The sequence below is a fragment of the Trachurus trachurus genome (genome assembly GCF_905171665.1).
Source record: "Trachurus trachurus genome assembly, chromosome: 10".
NCBI lineage: Eukaryota > Metazoa > Chordata > Actinopteri > Carangiformes > Carangidae > Trachurus > Trachurus trachurus.
Genome location: NC_139894.1, coordinates 20,141,152 through 20,162,561, shown reverse-complemented (window position 1 = coordinate 20,162,561; position 21,410 = coordinate 20,141,152). Strand labels below are relative to the sequence as shown.

At 41.8% G+C, this 21,410-nt stretch overlaps 1 protein-coding gene across 1 annotated transcript; it reads left to right on the top strand.

Moving 5' to 3' along the window:
- Window positions 1-2,821: 2,821 nt before the first annotated feature.
- Window positions 2,822-20,927, top strand: LOC310992239 (putative methyltransferase NSUN7; the record flags this gene model as incomplete). The annotated part of the gene is made up of 12 exons (XM_083980258.1): window positions 2,822-3,152; window positions 7,982-8,040; window positions 10,583-10,713; window positions 10,800-10,952; window positions 11,560-11,743; window positions 12,677-12,914; window positions 13,411-13,554; window positions 13,992-14,093; window positions 15,233-15,368; window positions 16,094-16,217; window positions 19,473-19,584; window positions 20,518-20,927. The coding sequence occupies 12 exons, from the start codon at window positions 2,822-2,824 to the stop codon at window positions 20,925-20,927; spliced, it is 2,124 nt and encodes a 707-aa protein (XP_083836384.1).
- Between the last annotated feature and the right edge of the window lie 483 nt (window positions 20,928-21,410).

Sequence of the window (21,410 nt, the reverse complement as noted above, 5' to 3'; positions counted from 1 at the left end):
GTGTAGGTGTTGAAATTGTTTAGTCTACTGTGCATTTGAAAATAGGCTTTGGAGTAAATATGCAAGACTGCAAACAAATAACACAATACAGGAGAGGTGTTCAACAGGGGGTCCATGGAGGTGCTGCAGGGGGGTTGTGGAAATTTTGGTTGTTTAGACAATGTTTTATATCTTTTAGTTTCCACATTTATGTTTCAAATAAAAATGTCAATTTGAATAGCTTGTCTGCATGATTATCATGCAATTGTTGATATTGGCATTGGTATCAGGCAAGGTCTGTTTATAAATGGCACTGGCAGAGAGGGACAGCCCCTACTCACTGTACACGTTTAGAAAAAACATGAATAATATGAACCTAGCTTAGTGAATGGACAATAACAAGCTATATGATACTGGCCCCAGTTTAATATAATACACTTTTTTTTAATATAGTAGGGGCCCCTGCTCCATATCTCTGGCACTTTGGGGGTCCTTGGCCTGAAAAACGTTGAAGACCACCAATAATCTTTTTTTCTTCTTTTTTTTCAACTTTATTAGTTGTAGCAACAACAAACATTTCAGTCTTTCCAGCTCACATTCGTTACAACAGTAAAGTTACAAATGACAATATAAAAAAAGTTAAGCAAAAGAGAAAACAATCAAATTAACAATAAAAGAAAATACATTTTGGTGACAGACCTCGTATCCCATGAGAATTAGGCCTATAATTATAGCTAATTGTTGTGACAGATTAGTTGAACATTTGTTCATTATTGCTAGGCCTATACATTTCTTATTTGTAATTAACTTAAGAGACTTAAAATGTAATCAACTTCAATCAAAAACAATTTAAATGATGGTGAAGAATTCAGAAATGTACATTTATGGATATGAAATTTCCCCAATAAAGACCACCAATAATCTTTACCAAACTGTGTGACATGATGACATCACAATGTTGTCCTTGTAAACTTAAAATAGATATCTGCTGGTCATGGTAATATTCATTAGCCTAGCCTACTGCTTTCAGTTTTAAATGTGTAAATGGTGCTGTGTGTTCAAGTGTAAGTAGGAGTTTTACAGTTATTTTTCTGTCTCGGATGAGGAGCAGAGTGGAGGGAGGGACATGTTTCGCCTCTGCCTTTGCACGAGTCCTCTATGGACCCTGAAAACAGCAGGTGCATGCCATCTGCAAATGGTTCAGATTTATGTCCGACTGTCCACCGGTGCTGTCATTAGCTGTCGTTTGACATACTGCTGTGTAAAAACTTTAACAAGCTCATAATGTCCCGGATTGATAGAGGACACGCAGCGCTAAAGAGATATTCTTGATCCGTGAAGAACGGGACCTTGAAATTGGAACGTAGTGGTTGCCATGGTGACGGAAGCACGCTAATCCAAAAAGTGCTCTGAAGACATTAGGAAGTTTGTTTTTAAGCGGAGGCACAACCCTGGGTAAAATAAAACGTAAAACATCTTTATAAATGGTCGAGGAGAACTCCAGGGTAGGAGCAGGAAGTGTGGTCAACATCTGCGGAGACGCCCATCAGCTCATAACGGACCCAGATTTATAGTGGGGAATTTATTTGCGTCTAGTCGCGGAGTCACCGGAACAGAACCAGCAACCGTTAAAACCTGCATCACCTGCACCGGTAGACGAGTATGGAAAGTCCCGGAAACGAGTAAACTTTTTTGGGGGGAAAACAAAGCAGGACTCTCTTCTCTAAGGTAAGCTGAGTTACACCGGAACATTTCCAAATTTACCGCAGCAGACAAACAGCAATGTTAGCTTGGTTACATACATCATTGCCACGAAAATCTAAGCTAATTGCTAACGTTACACTAGCCGCTTGTGATTGTTTTTGTTGATGCACTTTTATGATGCTCACTTGAATCTGTTTTTTTTTTTACACTTGTAAGCACTTTGTAAGCACTTTTCATTTCTACGCCATATAAAAAAGTTCATCATAATCATTACTTTCTACTGCCACGTGCATCTTTTAATAAATACAGTAGCATGCAAAAGTTTGGTGAAAATTTCTGTTAACGTTAATGTCAACAGATAGTGGAAGATGAATGTCCAAAAGGCATAAAGTTACAGATGACTCATTCCCTTTATTCACATTTATGAATATGATATCTTTATTTTACATTTTCAAAATGACAGAAAAGGAAAAGGGGCCCGCAGCAAAGGTTTGGTCTAAACTCTCACAGCATGTAAATAGCTAATGTGATGATCTCATACCTTGGTCAAAGTTATTTGGGAGCTCAAGTCTCCCGGGTTTCCCATTCTTTTGCAGGCTGCTGCTTTGTTTCCCATTTTCACTCTAAAATTGTAGTAACAAAAATAATACACTGATTGCTTTAACTATTGCAAACGAGTGTTTCATGTTTAACTTTCAGTTAATCTTCCACTTGCTTAACAGAAATTTTCACCAGGGGTGCCCAAACCTTTGCATGCCACTGTTATTTGGCCACATTATCCTCTCTTCTGGTCAAATTCCCTGCTTTAACTTATTTTAAATTACATGAAGCAAAGATAGTTCATACTGTAGTACAGTGGTTTGAATCACACTATTAACACCATGGTTATAAATGTGAGTGTAGGCTAATTGATTGGCTGCCCACACTTTGCATGGCTAGACTGTGAGACATTTATTCACCAGTAAACATGTCTATAAAATTTATGTGGGTTAAAAAGTAAAATGGATTTTCCCAAATCTCCATGTTGTCTCAGAGTCTAACTTGTGTATGAGTGGTTTATGCATTATTTATTCCCTTGAAGTAAATATACATTTTTTGGGGGGCACATTTTCAGGTGATTAAGAAGAAGCACAACGAGATGGTGAAAAATAAAAACAGACGCTCTTCCACATTAAAACTAGCTGATTCCCAGATTGCAAGCAGCGAAGATCTGACTCCCCTGGATGACCCAGCCAAAGGAGACGTTGCTGCTGCCTCTCCAGAGCACCAGCCCGATGGCCAAGTTCAGTCGGGCTTCTCAGACAGAGTCTACCTGCTGGCATCAACCATCTTCCAGAATAACCACCTGGAAAAGCCTGCTTCCCACCGGTTGGTGAATTATGGCAAAGACAGAGGTCTCCCCTTACCAGAGGTCAGAGATAAAGAGCTGTGTCGCACTGCGTATGAACTAACCTTCAACACACTGAAATGTAAGTTTGTCACATGGTGATGTCAGGTTGATTGTTTTTTTTTACCTTGTGTCCTAACTACTTTTGCTTTTTTTCTTTACTTGCTTCCCTTTCTCTAAACCTTACACATATGCCCACAGCTTCACCAATTACACATTCAAATTGTGTGTTTGGGGTGAATTGTTCGGTGTGAGGACATTGATTTATTCCAGGTACAGTAAATTGCATGTAAAACAAGTAAAGTATCTGACTCCAAGCAAACAAACAGCCATTTGAAGTGAGAATGAATAGCCCTGGGGAAGTTAATTGACAGGCAGAATTGGATATAGATAGATTGATGAAGGGCAAGAAGAAGAGAAAAAAATGCTTGAATGACCAAGGGGAATTCTTCATGATGCTACAAATCAATTTGGCCCATAATCTGTTATCCGGGACTGGGGCGGGGTCTGGGTGGCAGAAGTCACGGAGGTGTGTAATCACCATGGTGATAAGGGAGGAGAGGTGAGCCAACTGTCAGCGTAGGAAGCTGGCCGGAATCGATTTAATGCGTTCTCAGTGGATAGAGAGGTCAGGTAGGAGGAACACCCTCATAGCCATGAATGATTTTACTCATTCTCACTATCCAGCCGCTCAACTTGGATAAGCCTTGGGCCTACATGTCCCACAATTAATGCAGATCACTTCAAAATCTAGCATCTAATCTATCATCACAAGCCCCAGCACATCATTGCAATAACCTTTATTAGTTTAACAGCTGTAGGTCATAGTACTTACATTAGTGGATGAAATCGACTATGTTGCCAAGGATATTCAGAGAGCACTTAGAGATCTTATTTCCAGGACATTGTTTTCATTCATCACCCTTTTCTTACTTTCTACAAGAGAATGCCTGTTTGTTTGTACTAACCATAATGAGGAATTTTCTTTTACAGCAGGCATGTGAAAACAAATTAATTTGCACAAGAGCACTAGTTTCAGCTCTGCTTACTGGAAAAAACGGCCTGCTTGAGCTCATAATAGTTACAGTATACTGCATTATTTGCTAAATTTAATCCTCTTTTTGTTCAGAGCTTATTTCAAAGACAATAATTCCAGTCTTATCAGTGCTATGTTAGTACTGTTGTTTTGGGGTTTTTTTTTAATTTTTTTTTACAGTCCCCATCCCGCACATATGACATTTTTAGAACTGGTTAATTTGTAGAATTTCTATAAGCAGAATAATAATGTCATTTTGCAGTTTTTTTTTTTTTTGGAATGTGGTCTGCACATAAAATAGATTAAATATATCCTTCCTGTCTACATGAGGCTGAATCAAGTGGTACTGCTACAATAGAGTTCTGATTACATGATAACTGTATTGCTGTTATGGAGATATGATTGGTGACTTACTCGATCACATAGGTATGTTGGTCACATATTAGATTCTCTCGTGCTGTGTGGTTAAATTGGGTGCAGATGAAACGACACAACCTGGAAGCCAATGTTAATCTCTCCTCTTCCTCTTCCTACCAGCAGAGTGACTTTTGGTGCAGAAATTGATTTGCTAGTGACACACACCCATGCTGGCAGCCACACACACACACACACACACACACACACACATACATTAACATGCACACATTGTTCGTGCACTGCCTGGCAATGACTGATCCAAAATTGAGCTGAGGTCAGTTGTTAACCCAAAGAAGAAATGCTTCAGCAGCGAAAAACACACAGAGCAAAATGCCAATGAGCTCTGGTATTGATCTTGTGATTATAACTCTTATCTGCTGAAAACAAAAAAAAAGTCATCCAGTAATCTTCCCGTCGGTGGCTGAGGACACAGCCTTGTCAGTCATTCAAATTTGGATTGAAAATTGGAGATGATAAACCCTGGTGTAGATTTAGCAGATTTCAAATAAAGACAAGGTTGAAGTGGTTGAAATAACAAATATACAGTAAATAAAGTCAAGTCCTTTTTGCCTTCGCCTCTGTGCCGCTCTTTCTTTTACCCTTTGTTCTGATTGTTCTCTTTCTTTTATATCTTCAGGGGCTGTACTGTTTTTTCGACCTCCCCCGTCTCTTTAAAAATCCCTTTTTCTTTTTCTTTTTCATATCTGAGTGACTTTCTACTCGATCACTGACCTGGAGGCAGTTTGTGTTGTCAAGGTTTCGTTTCTTGTTGATTGGTCATACAGTACTGTATGTTCTCATTGCTCGAGGTACGTTCAGATGCCGAGCTATGTAAAGTCATTTTTGTGTTAATTTTTACTGGTAGAAAAATAGTTGACCTTGTCGCAGGCAATGAGAGTCCCCCTCCTCTTCTCCTCCTCCTTTCCTGCTTCCCTCTTTCTTTCCACTGGCTACTCCTCTGAGTATTTCTGCCTCATTGTCCATACCGTCCAACTGGGCTGCCAGACGCCCTTGTCAGATGACTGTGGCTGCTGTATTCTCTGTGTGCGACTAGAAGGGTTCTTTGGACCGCTTTGTGTGTGAGGCAGGCTAGACTCGGAGCAATAGAGAGAGGAAGACTTGTCTGTTTTGTCCTTGACCACAATCACGACAGCTACCAACCAGAATGCCTCAGCAAATACTAAATAGTGAAGGTGCAAAATATGTAAGAGAGCCTCTCTATGTTCATCGGTAAATGTGCAACTCGTGGCATGTACCTTTTTTTGGGGGGGGGGGGGGGGGGGGGGCTCATCCTCTGTCAGATTAATGTGCAATCTGGTGCACTGATGTGGAACGCTGTGAGACAAAGACCTGGCTGAACACAAGAGATGCTGCATTCAGCTCTGGCTCTTTCACTAAGGATTTGTTTGACTACAGTCCCCATCAATCACAGGTCATTGTATAATACCTGGATAGAGGCCATGAAACACACAACCTCAACATGGGCCCTCCTGGGATTACCACTGCCTCCTGCTGGTGTAGGACACAGTTCTTGTTACACTGATTCCAAGCCTGTTTTTTTTGCATATCAACCTCACGTACCAAGGTCTCTGATTTGAGAAATTCTGTCTTGCCCCTACAAGTAATATCCAGCACTATTTCTGCTGTGTAAAGATGTCCACTGTACGTGATTTATAGTTGCATTTTCTCTGTGTTTTACTCAACCTGCTGCGCGTGATTTATAGCATGTGGAGGACTGTGACCTCTACAGACCCAAGCATCACGGCCCCTTCTGGGGTCTGTGCTCTGCGAGTGGTTATCTCTTCTCTTCTTATCTTTAAGAGACCCTCTGCAGTAATGGCCACTATTGTAAACCTTATTGACCTACATCGGCTATAAATTAGAACACCACTGATGATTGTTTCAACAATTAAAGATAAGCTCCATTACGTGGCATCATTTATTTATTTGTGTGTGTACCTGGCTGCCCCTCTGGGGATGTGCCTAGATACATGGCACGGTTTGCCATGCTGTGATAAATTAACTGCAGTGTTGGTGGTTTCCATGGTGCCTCGGTAAATGGGCTCTGTCCCGGGCTTACCTCCTATTTGCAGCTTAAGAGCTGTGTCGAAAAAGAAGAAGAATTAACCGAGAAGCCAACCACGCATGTAGCAGACAGAGCCTGCGACGCATATTAATGGTACAACTAAAGACTTTCACAATCACAAACACATGTGCCTCATTTCCACCTTTCATTAACTCCTCTGGATGAGGCATAGAGAAATGTGTTCCAGCCTCCCTCCAAACACATCCACATTAGTGAGTTTATCCCTTTTTCCCATTCCCTGTGTATAATGAGCAAACACTACCTGCTGAGTGGCTTTGGAAGCAGCTGTTCTTTAATCCCAACATGATAACCTGGATAGTGTTGCTGTCTCTCCACCTCGCTCATATTGAAAAAGGAGAGCCCACTTGTCACAGTTGGGAGTGGAAGAGGTACGTCTGTTTTATGTTTTAGAGAGAAAACCTCCTGTTGGCTGTTGAGGCGGCGGCTGCCTGCCTCATGTGACAGTCAGGGTCTGCATATTAAAATCAATCGAAACCACACATAGATATCTGAAAGGCCGCTCTGAACATTTTGCAGTTTATATCTTTCTGACTAATGCCCAGATTCGATGAGCACGGGCAAACAAAGTGTAGTCGTATGTCTGTCCATCAAGATTATATTTAATTAATGAGTGTTGATTAAAATTAAGACAGTGACAAGCATCGTAGAAACACAGTGTAGTCTGGTATGACATACATTTGGTTTCATAGATCATATTCAGATGGACCCTGCCCAGTACTTCAGATGTCATTAATTCATTAGCCCCTCAATTTCACACACACACACACACACACACACACACACACACACACACACACACACACACACACACACACACACACACACACACACACACACACACACACACACACACACACACACACACACACACACACACACACACACACACACAATAAATGAAAGAAATGAGGCAAATGAATAATCAGATTGAGTCTAATTAAGCACCAAATAAGCATTTAATCAGGGGAAATTAACCCTCCCCCAACCCTAATTTAATTGAATTATCTTTTCAAATTAAATCACGATCATTTGGTGTGCCTCTAGGAGCCCCTCTCCCTTTGTTTTAATCTATTTCTTTCTTTTTTCAAGACATGTTCTCATCATTAGATATGGATTTATCCTTCATAGCATATATTTTACCCGTTAATGGATAGTAAGTAATTTCTTGTGCCTTTATCTCCTGCCCCAAATGAAAAAGTGGGGGTTGGTTTCTGGGGATAATTAGACTTTGATATATAAAATGGCCAACCAATATAGATTATTATTGCTCAGATGCAAAATTACTAATGAAAGTCCCTGTTACTATATTTCTATTCCTCTACCTAATCTCTTTCACTTTGTTTCTGCACAGATCAAGAACTGCTGGAGGACATAATGATTGACAGCGGCTTTTACTTCTCTCAGCCAATAGTAAGTGAGTTCCACAGGGGCAGTAGTTTTAATACAGCAGAAATTTGAGGGGAATTTATGTCAGCATCGTCAAACACATATATGTATAGGATAATCTTTTACTTCTTGTTCTTTTTCTGAAGTCTTTCACTCATAAGACTTTGACTGTACCTCACAAGTGTTCTTCAGTATTCATGTCCTGCTGTTCACACTGAACATACTCTTTGTTCTGTTCTCAAGATCTCTAATCAGTAAAAGTAATCTTGATGTATTACACTGATACACTCCTTTCAACAGCTCACAAAGCACCTTGTGTCTTTTATATACCCTGTCCTAATCGACGACAATCATTCCCTTTGGAATAACACATCTAAAAAGTACTATGGGGCAGAATATGATTGGCTGTCTTTTTTTCCCCCCTTTATTGCTTTTCTCAAACAAAACACCTCATTAATTAGAGATTAAATCAAAATGCCATAACAAAACCAAGGGCAGTGTGTTTGGATGTGTTATCTAAGTGTATTCTACACATTATCTCTCAAACATCTGTCCTGGAACCAGTGTGCTGAATGTTATTAGTGACACTAAGGATGTGCTGAGTAGCTGTAAAAGACGTGAACCTGTGGTTGTTAAACAATAGAAGAATGCCCTGCTGCTTACAGGAGGAGGTATCCTCTGAAGGAGACTGGTATGTGCTCACGCTACTTTTAACATTCTTCATTTAAAAAAAAGCAGTGGGAAGAGGGGGGCTGCTTAAGCTGCTCCAGCTACAGCAATCTGGATGGTGATAAAACATGCACAGAGTACAGAGCTAGTCAGTGCTGGTAGAGGAGAAGAGTGATGAAAGGAAGAGGCGCTGAAATGTGTGTCGAAAACCTCAGTAGTGGTGAAGTGTACAGATTGTAGACGACTAATGTCTACTTCAGTGAGAGTTCAAACATACACAGACACATTAATACACACGACTGTGTGTTTACAAAGCAAACCTTGCACACACATGCACACACACATACACTCACACTGTAGCCTGGTGAAATATGGCCCTGGGTGAAATGAATGGGCCTCCCTATGTGTTGGTGGCAGGTCGTTACTCTGCATCCCTCTAGTGAGACAATAAAGCCAAGACACAAAGAGACAGTCTTTAGAACTCACGCTCACCTCTTTTTTACACTGCTGACATCTATAAAGTTCAACCTTGATGGAGAAAGGAGAAAGAGGTGGGTGAGAAGGAACAGGCTAGCTGGAAAAAGGGGGGTACATGTGGGCACTGGAAAAAAAAGGGGAATGAAAAATGAAGATAGAGATAGACTTGTATGCTGAAAGAGCCTTAGGCCCATTGGATCTCAGTGGAGAAAGAAAATGAAGCCTAAATTCTGTGAAGGGTCAAAAAATATCTCGACTGGCGATGTGAAATCTGTAGAAGAAAACACTGACTAAAGGCTGAGTGGCACATTTAACATGGAACAGATCCAATTCCAGTTTCTGTGTAAAATGAGCCATGAAACTTTAATCATATCTAAAATATTCCAATTACTCTATCTATTTCATCTACATGTGATAGTTTCATAATATACTTAACCAAATTTAATCATTGTCACATTGATTGATTGGACATTATTTTCAAACCCAGCTTAAGGTCGTGTGATAAAATTGAAAATGAGTCCAAGTAAAAAGAGACAGAGTTAATATCTTATGTTGTAGGTCTGGATCTGAAATGACAAAGCTGGTAGAGCTGGTGTGTTTACTGTGGACCGGTTTCCTACCATGGGATGTCGTTGCCAGGCAAATTAATGACTGGGAATTTTCCCACACCCAAGGGTTTAACCTTGGTAAAGGGCAAATGGAACTTGAGCTGGAGAGGGAGGACGAGAAAGAAAGAAAAAAATGGAGTGCCACAGTCTGTCTCAGAAAAGCCAACCTTTCCAAAAAGCGCCTGGAATGAATAATAAGTGTTGGCTAATTCCTTAGCTGCAACATAAACCCTTGTAGCGTTCTCGCTTCTCGCCCCATTAGCCCTGTAGTGAGGATGTGGCAAGCTGTTGCCACTGTGGAACGCCATCTGCCTCTAATGCAGCTGGTGCCCTCCCACCCTCGGGGACAGAAAGGTGGAGCGAGAGAGAGAGAGAGACAGAGGTATAAACATGGAAAGTAGAAGAGAGAGCTGAAGGGAGAGAGATCATTGTAGAGGACGAGAGGTAGACATGTAACTCAGGAGGTGGGGTCATGGCAGGACATCCTTAAGCTACAATTATGTGTATATCGGTTTCTGAAAACCTGATAATTTAGCCTCTAAATCAATACAGCTAAATACAATAACTGCACTTCACCCCTCATTAGGTAACCAAAATAGAGCACTCTCTACACTTTTATCAAATAGCAGCTTGTGTTGTTTTATGCACTTTTAAATTCTAGATGCAGTGGAGTTCTGAGGTGTAACCCTTCGATAAATAAAAGCTTTATCCCCGGCCTTGTCATTTAAGTATCATGCAGTTTCTGATCTTGTTCCTGCCTTTTCATTGTTCTCTTGTCACGGTTCACTTATCTTTTTGCTCTCATGCTCCAGCCAGATGATCAGATATGCCTGGTAGCCGTTATTCTGTACGACTTCCAGGACAGGAAGTTCCTCCCACGGAAACGCTCAGAGGAGGAGGAGATCATACAGGATGTCAGACATGTTGAAAACTGTCTTCTCAGGTAAGGAAAGAAAAATCAAGAGAAGCACAAACTATCCTACAAGGGAGGACCAAATGAGAGAGAAATTTTGTATGTGTCCACCGTAGGTTTAAAACCAAACTGGCAGCGTCTCTGGCCCGCTGCAGGATCAAACGTGATCTCCTGTCCATTGAGTGTATCTTGCCGGAGAGTGTGAAGACAAAGCAGGACAGATCAAGCAGCCTTCCACTTTACACATGGGTTAACACGCTGAAGAGCAGGTCAGCTGAGCACACAACTACTCAAAACTAGTGGTATGCACTAGTACCTATCTGTACACTCCCACCTGCCACAGGAATGCACTGGAGGCATACATAGAGTACATGCAAACATCTACACACACACACCTTCATCTACACACAGACCTTAAACTTGTGGTGCTGCCCAATGGTTTATGGGCCAGGTGCCCTGCTGACATCCAATTAAACCACCAAACTGTGTGTGTGTGTGTGTGTGTGTGTGTGTCTGTGTCACTGTGCTTGTGTGCTCTTGCACACGCCCCGTCAGGCTGATTCAGTTAGGTGTAAATCCTGCTGCTGTGGACAGATTCAATCAGCAACAACCCTCAGCAAGCTTTGGGACGGTAAAGGTCACCTGTTGGGATGAGGGGCTTCTGTGTGCGTGTGTGTGTCTTAATGATTTTATACGGCACATATTACTATTGAAGTCTTAAAGTCTTTTAAAAGGCCACACTGTTCTGCACACTGTTATTATCTATGATGACAGTCTTCCTCTTTCTCCCACCTCTAACCTTCCCCCTCTCTCATCCCTTCTCTCCCGGGCCTTCGCTAATCCGCTCCCCTCTCTCCCCCTCTCCTCTGCCTGTAGTCTTGATGAGGTCCAGAGTGTTCTGCGGAGTGCAGGCTTCTCGCAGGTGAAATGGATTGAGCAGCTAGAGGGCCAGAGCTTCTGCCAGGATCCCCACTGTGGGGATATACTGGTATTCCCTGCTCAGTCGAAAGCTCAGCTGTACTCCACCAAGCTGCTTGGCGACCACAAACTCATCATCCAGGTACAAGCTACACAGAGAGAGAAGAGGTTTTTGACAAGGGCAGTCTACTCTCTGTGAACTTAAATATGGCTGTGGAAATCTGTGCAGCACTATCCATCTTCACTGATATTTATGATTTCACTTTGGTCATAGACTTGGTCCCTGGTGTCAGCTAAGATTAGTTTTCTGAGATACAAAATATTTCACATCAGTTTTCCCCCCCATCTGGCCATACTTCACTTTGGGTCATAAAGAATTCTCCAGTCCAGTCAGGGGATGAGCGGTTTAATCATTTAATTTCTACTCCATTAAAGTCAAGCTGCCATGCAAACCGTGAGCAGCACACAGCACTACAACACAATTAAATCAGATTTTGCAGCCAAATTCAATCAAATATTAAATCACCTCTCCTTTACCACTTCTCCTTTACCACTTCTTTCCTCTCATGTTTTATGGCTCTCCACCACTGTCTCACTTTTCAAATGTCCTTGTTCTTTTTTTCCACCCTCCTTGGTTTGTCTTTCCTGACAAATCCTGTGATCTGGATCCTCCCCACAGAAACTTATCTCAGCCCAGTCATTCCCCAGGGGTATGTTTTGCACTACAGTACTTGCAGAAGGGATCCCATTGATTGAAGGGCATCTCCATTGTAATCTGACGGCTCTGCTACTCTCGTTCCTTTTCTACATTTCTCTTTTCATCCATCTCCTTATTTTGCCTTTAAGTTTCTGCTTTGGAACAGCTGCTCCAATCTCCCATAACTCTCTCATCTATTCCCTCCTCAGTTCTATTTACCACTATCATACACTCTAACTTGTCCTCTTACTTCCTCTTATCTCAGTTTGTGTCTCATTAGTTTGCAAAGTGCTGCTGAAAACCTGGATCTTGAAGTCTTTCGGCTGAAATCTGCTGGTCTCTCTCCCCAAACTAATGCTTTACTCACTGTGCCTCTAGGATAAGTCTTGCAGCCTAGGCCCAAACGCAGTGTGCTCCGTGTCACCTGAAGATGGAGATGTTCTCATGGTGGGGTGCTTCTCTGGCCTCACTGTCTACCACACTGCCTCCCTAATTGCTGAGAAACATAAAGCCAGCAACTCCAGCAACCTGCCCACAATTTATGTTTGTGTCAGCGATTGTATGGATGCTCAAAGGGAGGATCTGCAACAAGCCATCTCTTCTATGGGCTGCAAAAGTAGGCACAGACTGGACGTGTTCCTGTCATAACCTGTTTGTGGCTTTGTATGGAAGATGAAAGATGAAAGTTATACTGAAAGAAATAGAGGCAAAGAAGTTATTAATTTTCTTTTTGTAAGCTGACCAATTACAGCAAACATTGGGGTATTTACACGGAAAGTTTCTGCAAAAAAAAGAAATTGAATTGTTGTTCTCGGCAAATTGCCAGAGCAGCCCGTGTGCTTCAGATCAGACAATGTCTGCAGAGATTTCAGAATTTATGTAAATATTATTTGGTAATAGCGGCTGCCACCCTCGCTAGTCACCAGGGAAACAATTAAGTGCACGACAAAGCTGACATTTTTATAATTGCAAAAGATGCCCTCAGGAAATGGAATTCTTCTGCAAAACAATATAGTGACACAATATGAACAATCTTTAAGCATTGAGCAAATGTGTGTTTTTGATTACCGTATATGGTGGTGATCATTCCTCTGTATGTGACTGTTATTCAGATGTGAAGCTGATACCAGGGATCTTCCAGTCGTTGGACGGTGGCGACAAGCGACTTCAGAAGGTGCGCGTTATCCTGTTGACTCCCAAGTGTTCTGTGTCTGCAGTCAGCAACCCAGTTGAATTCATACTACAAGAAAATGGAGGTAATGTATGCGTTCGGTATGGCCATAAATAGAGAAATACACATTGTAATGTTACCTATATTATAACCTGCGGTGTTCATTATGAAATAGGAAATAAAAGTTTCAGGTTTAGGGGCAATGTGATTTAACAAATGAAAATCGACCAAGCCCACATCAACCAGTGCTGTCACAGCCCTTTGATTACTTCTTTTTCTGTTTAAACAGAAGATTAAGACCATCACCATGAACACCAGTGTCAGTTTCAGTCTTTTTCTATTTTTGGTCTTTTTTCAGAGATAATTCTTGCCTCTCTCTGCACATCCTAACCCTCTAACAAAGCTGTCAGGTCAAGCCTGTCCATCTACTAACTATAAGTTATTTATACCAGAGTTGTGTTTAATCCTTAATTAATAAAACTCAGATGCTTCTCCCCTGAAAGGCTTCTTTTGTTTTCTCAGACACAGACCTGCTGCAGGACCTGTCCCAGGGTTCAATAGCACAGAGCAAACTGGAAGCTCTGGTAGCCCAGCAGAGGAATGATATTGATCATGCCTTGAAGTGTGGGTGTTGAACGACCTGCTCTCACATGTACACACACACACTTAGACACACGTACCATGTGATCTCAGTCTTGTGCATGTAGCCTCTCTCACCTCTCTGACACAATGAAGCTCATACTTCCTAATTATCTAATCTCGTATGCCATTAGACTGAAGCCTGTGGTGTCCCTGGGAGACAGTCTGAGTCTTAATTAGGAATGCTTATGTTGCTCTGTGCCGGTCAGCCACAGTCTACTGCAGCATTCTTTGCATATTTTAAACGACTGATTAGTAATTCTGCTTTGTAGCGCATAGGTTCTGTAGAACTGAACTTGGCAGGAGGAGATACTTTGTTAAGTCACATGGTATGTAGAGCAATAAATAAGATGTTACAAATCCTTTAAGCAAGCAGAACCTGCTCAGTATGATTCTATGTATTTTATTTAATTTCATTCAGTGGCTAGTTAATTCCCTCCATCTTCTATTGCTCAAAGCACTTCTACTTGTGTTGGTTTCATGTTCATCAAGAAGGTTGAGTCTTTCTGTTAGAGGCATTGGAAACCATCAACTGTCATCGATTGGTCCTTTTTCCCAATGCAGATTCTAGTAGGAACGTTAATTAATGTTGGGCGCGTATTGAGTGCTTTGGCTGGGTCTAGTCGATGATATAATTTCGGCGTCTCTATGTAGGCAAAATACTTAGACTTAAAATTCATGAGCAAGAACGACATTGTATCTCAAATAAAGAAACTCAAATAGCTGACAGCCTCACAAATTTACAAGCAGCAGTTGAATAAAATGAGGAATGTTCATACGTAAACAGCAAGAAGAAATTAATATTCAAGAACCCATTTCTTCAAAGGGAGCTTTTGATAAGGGGGATGGCTCAGTTTGAATAATCACATTTAATTGTCGGAAAATGAGAGGAAGAAATGCTCTATAACTAAATGTGTCTGTGCTTATCTGTTCCTCCTGGTTTAATTGAAAATGAAACGAGTTCGTTTATTAGAGGTGTGGTCACATGTCAGTAAAATGTCTTTATTTTCTCAATTAAATGTAGAAATGCAAATTTCAATCCATTTGTGTCAACAGGTCAAAGTTTTATCTACGTTTTATTTACATGTGTACATGTTTATATACTAACACATGTTTGTGTATAGTTCCCAAGGTTGTGGCAGTGGTATACTCTACTTGTTCTTCATACCCAGAGGAGAATGAAGAAGTGGTGAGAGGAGCCCTTGAACAAGCCAAGGCCCTCTCGGAGCAGGAGGGGGAACCAAAACAAGCAAACTTCAGGTCAGCGTTGGTCTCTGTACCTCAGTGCCCTGGTGCGCTTTCTCTATCTGCCTCTTTCATTGTCTTTCTTTGTGTGTTTGCCTCGCTGTCTGTCAGCCTGCCGAGTTGTTTGTCTGTCTCCTTTCAGACAGGTCTCTGTCAAAGTCCCACCACACCTCAGGCAGGAGCTGAAGGAGACTCAGTGAAAATATAATCAAAGTTGCCATTTTATGTCTCTAAACGCTGTGAAAGGGGCACAGACAAAAAGTTTTCAGGCAGTTTGCCTTCCCATAGATATTCTTTATAGTTCTTCAATTGGTTTTTTTTCTGTGTGTTTGTGTGAGTGTGTGCATGTTTGTGTGGTGTGGTGTGAAGAACTAAGACATGTTGAAGTCAACCACTCCTGTAGACTTGTATATACCAAGACTGACTACACTCTGCAGTTAGCTGGCCTGGTGTGCTGGCTAAGCCTCAGGCCAGCATAAATAACACAAAATAATAGGTATGGATCACAGTAGCTTTAACTACCGCACTGAAACTGGTGCTGGTGTACATTTTAAAGGCAAAACAATTGAATGATGGTCAGGCAAAAACGTCATAGGTTCAATTTTGAATTATAACTAGTTTGAGACCTTGTGCATTTCCTCAATTAATATGTCTTATAATGACAGTTATGATTGTGCAGCTTCCTCCAGATGTATGTTTATATTATATTGTTTGTATGTGTTTATGTGTGCTTCACATAGGGTTAGTCCATCCATATTCAACTCTTCTGATAATGCCATGGACCCTGAGGAAACAGAGCCGTTCTTTGTGCTGGAGCCGTCAGAACAGAGTAACGGATGCTTCCTGGCTGTTCTCACCAGGGAGGTGAGCATCACTAAATCATAAAAAAAGAAACGTGACACTGATGAATTTGCAAAGAAAATATCCTCAAATATCTCAATCAGGCATGTGAAGACACTGAAGATCTACCACAGGAAGTTTAGGGCCAATTCAGTGTTTTTTTTTATTGTAGGTAATGTAAGTGATAACAAGGAAGGAAGCATCTTGCAGGAAGGCAGCTGATTTGCACATGTGTGTAACATGTATGCACAATACTTAACGTGGCTCAGCATCAGAGCCTAGTGAAATGTGCTGTCCATCAGCCTCCATATTCTGTTGTACATCTGTCTTTAAAATGTAAAGGCAGAACCTTTTCCCACAAGATATTTTTACTTCTTGAACAGAATCTGTTGCAGCTTAAATTCTTTAAAATCACCACTCTACTGCTGCTGCTGCTTTTAGGAAGTGCAGCCAAGAAGAGAAGCAGGGACAAATTTAGCTCATTTAGCATCCAGCCCTGGCAAGCTGTCTGGTCTCTAATGACAGAAAAGTTTCAGCAGAAGAGCTGGACCTGACCAAGGGCTTAAGCAATGTGATCCCAGTATTTTTCTTGGCTTACTGTCGTATGTTTGCCTGACATTATGCTCAGTGGTTTTGAGTGCTGTTTGCACAAGATGCAGTTTGTGAGTTGTGTTTTTTTGCCCACATACAGTCGGCTAACACACAGGTAAAACACTAACTGATCCATTATTTATATTTACTGAGACACTCCGTTGTCCTCCACCATCATACAGTTGTCTCTCTCATGGGTGCCGACATAGAAACAGCAGATAAGGTGAAATAAGTTTAATTGAGGCAAACATGGGAATTGTGACTAAGCAGGTGCACTGTTCTACTGTAGCTACTATCTGTCAAACACACATCCACTGGGGAACTGCAGCATGTTTGTCCAAGTGTAAGAGACAGAGCCCTTTAAATGGGAGGGTATGCAGGGAACCAGGCTACAGGAGATGAGATTAGCTGAAAATGAGTGTCACAGACTGTGATAGGGACTCAGTCGGATCTTGGTGGAGGAGTAAAGAGGTCACACGAAGACAGAAATGAAAATGTCAGGTCACGGACACAGGCGTACTGGCCGAGTCTCATCAGAAACAAGAAAGCAGTGAGATGTAGGTGAAGGTATTGGGATAAGTGGGGAATGAATGCTGAAAAGAAAAGGTCTGATGATAGAGCACATTGTCTGAGTCAACTTTAGAAATTGAAAATCTGTGAGTCATGATGAAATGAAGGGATGAGAGGAGCAAGAGCGACAGAGAGGCAGAAGACGCCCTGTGAACATGCAGCTCAAGCAGAGAGCTGGATGTCACAGCCCGTATTATGAACCAAAGAGGTGAATGAGGGAGATAATGCCCTCTTTACTGGTGTATATGTCTGTGGAGATGTTTTGGAATTGCTTGTGAAAATTAGACACAGCCGAAAATTTTGGATGAAGTGTCTTTGGAGGCAAATTCCAAAATGTCAGCGTCTGAAACGAACCCTCTGATCAATTTTCTGACTCTTTTATGAACACTGATAATTGGGATGCACTCTGTCTCTGAGTCTATTGTGTCATGGAGGCGTGAGGCTTTAATTGCTTCATCAAGTCTCTCAGTCCTCTATTTCAGCCAAACTCATCTTCTATACAGTCTACTGTCATCCTCCTCTCCTTGTCTATCCTCTCTCCCTCTCTCTTTCTTACCATTTCGACTAGACAGTAGCTGGCGAGGTCTGACTGGCCATGGGTGCAGTCTGCCGTGGTAGATCCACAGGGTTTGTAAATGTGCATCAGTAGGTCTCATCAACCCTCTGTGATCAGTCTTCCCCACGTCCTCATAATCCACAACATAACCATGTTTACGACATAAACTCGCTCACATTATGAAATCTGCTCTCACGCTCATGATGCCAGTGCAGGGTTATTAAGCCACCGTGCCCCCACTGGGTGACGGAGCTCTCTCGCACTGTAGCGTCTGCTTCTCTCCGGCCCATTCATCATGTTTTATACCTCCGCTGGCAGGAATGAAAAGATAATCAAACTGCTGTAATGGTACCTCAAACATGATTTTTTCCCTCCCTACCTCCAATAAAGTCAGCTAATCAAAAGTTATTGTGGCACTCTGAAAAGCATCATAAAAATAGCAATTATATAAGTGTTTGAATGCTGTCTGGCTTACATTGACTGTCACAGCGGCACCCGATGAGGTTCTTTATGAGCTTTCCATTCAGGAACAGCTGGGGACAATAAAGACATTCCAGTGATGTGTTTCTGGTCAATTTTTTAGAGGAAGCAGAGCCCATCACTGGTGGACTTTGCTCTGAAAGCCCTGAACTACTGATGGATGAAGTCGGACAGTGTTAATAGGGGATTTAGAACTGTACACCTTTCAATTGAACTTAATTTTTTTCATTATATGGGAAGAGCTCCATAAATTTGGCCGTATTTGCAGAGATATAGTAGATGTAATGAGTTCAGACAACAGCAACAGAATGGGCCCCGCCCCGGGGTGCGCTGTGCAGATTAGTTTTGCAGAATATAGAAGGAAATGAGAGATTTACAGAGTATGGCATAGTTGGTTAGTGGAGAGGAAGTGAGATTTACAGGGTTGAGGGGAAGAAAGGGAGGCGAAGGAGAGTGTCTGTTGAATTATTCAGCGCCCCCTGTCTGTATGACTTAGCATCAATGAAGTTCAGGGCGTCCACCAAAGACTGCATTACAGCGATGCTTCTAAGGCATGTTTACCTGTGTGCAGAGAGTATCAACATTTAAAGGTACATGCACCTGTGCAAAATGCACCCACCTTGTATTCACAGGCACACTTTATTTTCACAAACCTACCTACATACACAACATTACAATTATTTTTTACACATACTAGTACATGCAGGCACTTAAAAGCAAAATACACACACAAACCCACACAGGGTTGTGTCCCCGTAGTGTACACTGTGCTTGTGAATAATTCAGGTGTTGAGGAGAGCAGTAGGCTGCTTGTGTGCTGGTGCTGAGGCAGCAGGTGACCCTGCAACCAGCAACAAGGACATGGTGTATCTCCTCTCCTCTCCTCTCCTCTCTTCTCCTCTCTTCTCCTCTATTATGGATTAGAAAAGATGAGAACATTATATATTTATCTATTTCTTCCACTTAACCCTGGGGTGTTTGGTTATCCAATTAGTGAAGTTACCTGGTACCTGGAGAGCTGACTAAATGCTTAAGCACATTATATTTACATAATAGTTTCCATTGCATTTTCACTCTTACAGCCTGAGCCGGAGGTCAAAGAGACACCACAGGAAGTGCTGGCCAGAGCAAATGCTAAAGGAATACTGGACAGGATCAACTCCAACCAGTCGACCAGAAAAGAGCATCGTGGACGTAACAACAGGATGAAAAAAGCATCCGGTGCTCGCACCTCTCTCAGTGTTCAATCTAAACACCAAGAGACCAAGGGTGGCAACAGTACTCCACTGTATGGACATCAGGAGTCGACGAACAGACAGCAGCCATCACAAGGTGGGCACAGTTAACTTCAGTCCTGTAAAAATAGAAAAGCACACACATCGCCAAGTCTAAACGCTGGGTGTCGGACAACAAAAGTAAATCATAGGAAAAAGAAAAGTCCGCACACCAACAACAGCTCCAGAGCAATAATTTATTATCATCGAAACAAGGGAGTAACGTTTCAGGTCAGAAACCCTTAAGTTAACCCTGAAGTCTGAGGAAGGGTTTCTGACCTGAAGCATTATTCTCTTGTTTCGATGATAATAAATTACTGCTCTGGAGCTGTTGTTGGTGTGCGGACATTTCTTTTCCTATAACTTCATAAGTCAGCTGTACACAGTTTGATAAATGCTATTTGCTTTCCTTTCCAGACTTCAATTGATTCCACTCTTATGTGTGTCCATAAAATACGAAGCTATTGCTACAGTAGCTGTGAAAATAGCCCATCTGCATTTCTCAGCCTCACTGAAGTTATAACTTGTTTGTTACTAATTCTCATTTACCTTTGTAAAGTGTGTAGTCTTTGTACAAAGCTATGGTAACTACCTCCTGGCTGTAATTTTCACAGATACAAGTAGAATTAATCTCCACTTTAAACTGTAGGGAGAAGTAAGTAAGCATACTTTTTTTTCCAAAATGTCAAACTATTGTTTTAGATTTTGGGTAAGAGGAGTAAGAAGGAGCAAATATGTGTTGTTCAGTGTATAATGTCCTGTATTATTGTTTCTCCTCTCTTTCTATAGTTTGGTGCAAAAATAAAATGAGGTCCTCTCCCTCTGACCTTGATCCCATTGTTTTCTCTCTCAGGTAAACCCAAAGCACTGCGCCTGCAAGCCCTGAAGAACACTGCGTCCAGCCCCTTCTCTTCTTCAAAACAGGAAAGCTCCTGCTCCTCCAAACCAGAAAACAGCACATCCTCCAGTAGCATCACCCCTGTGTCCAGCACTACAACTACCAGCACCACCTCTCCACACCCAGCTCCTCCTTCTCCCCCTGTCGTCCGTCCTCGTAGAGCTCATCAGGAGGTGCTGAAGCCCGTGGTGCTCGTCCTGCCTCGCGTCCACTTTCCCGACTTCTTTCCGCCGCAGCAGAACCGAGCGAGATTCAGTCCCGGCTTCAACTACCCCAGGTGGAGTCCGTCTCAGACTGTAACCCCCTCCCGCTCCAGTGGTGGCCTCTCCAAGGATGTCATGGTGAAATCCCGGCCTCTGTTTTGAGCTCCCAAAACCCAATATGCATATGGCAGAGTTAACTTTTGTGCCAAATGGTTAAAAAATAAAGTCACAAGTATTTCAATCTAACACCAAAATGTACACTGTTATTTAACTGCCAAATTCCATAGATCATGTGAATACGTCACCTAAAGTCCAGAGCAATATTTACTTCATTATTTCAAAGTCATTTTTACCATGTCTTTACATTCCATGTCATATACAGTACAGAATCTAATCAAACTGCATATATTCATAGGGCCAAAGTCCTTTCAATGTCATTTCATGATGAATGGCTATTACATAGGGTCCCAGTGACCTGAAACATTAAAGGACATATTCAAAAAGCTGCTACTTTTTCTTTTAATAATGCATTTATTGTCACAACAGATTACATTTACATGGTGTCGAGATGAGTGAAGAACAGAACTGAAATGATTTACAGCATCTCTTGTTTGTTTTATGTGTGTGTGTGTGTGTGTGTGTGTG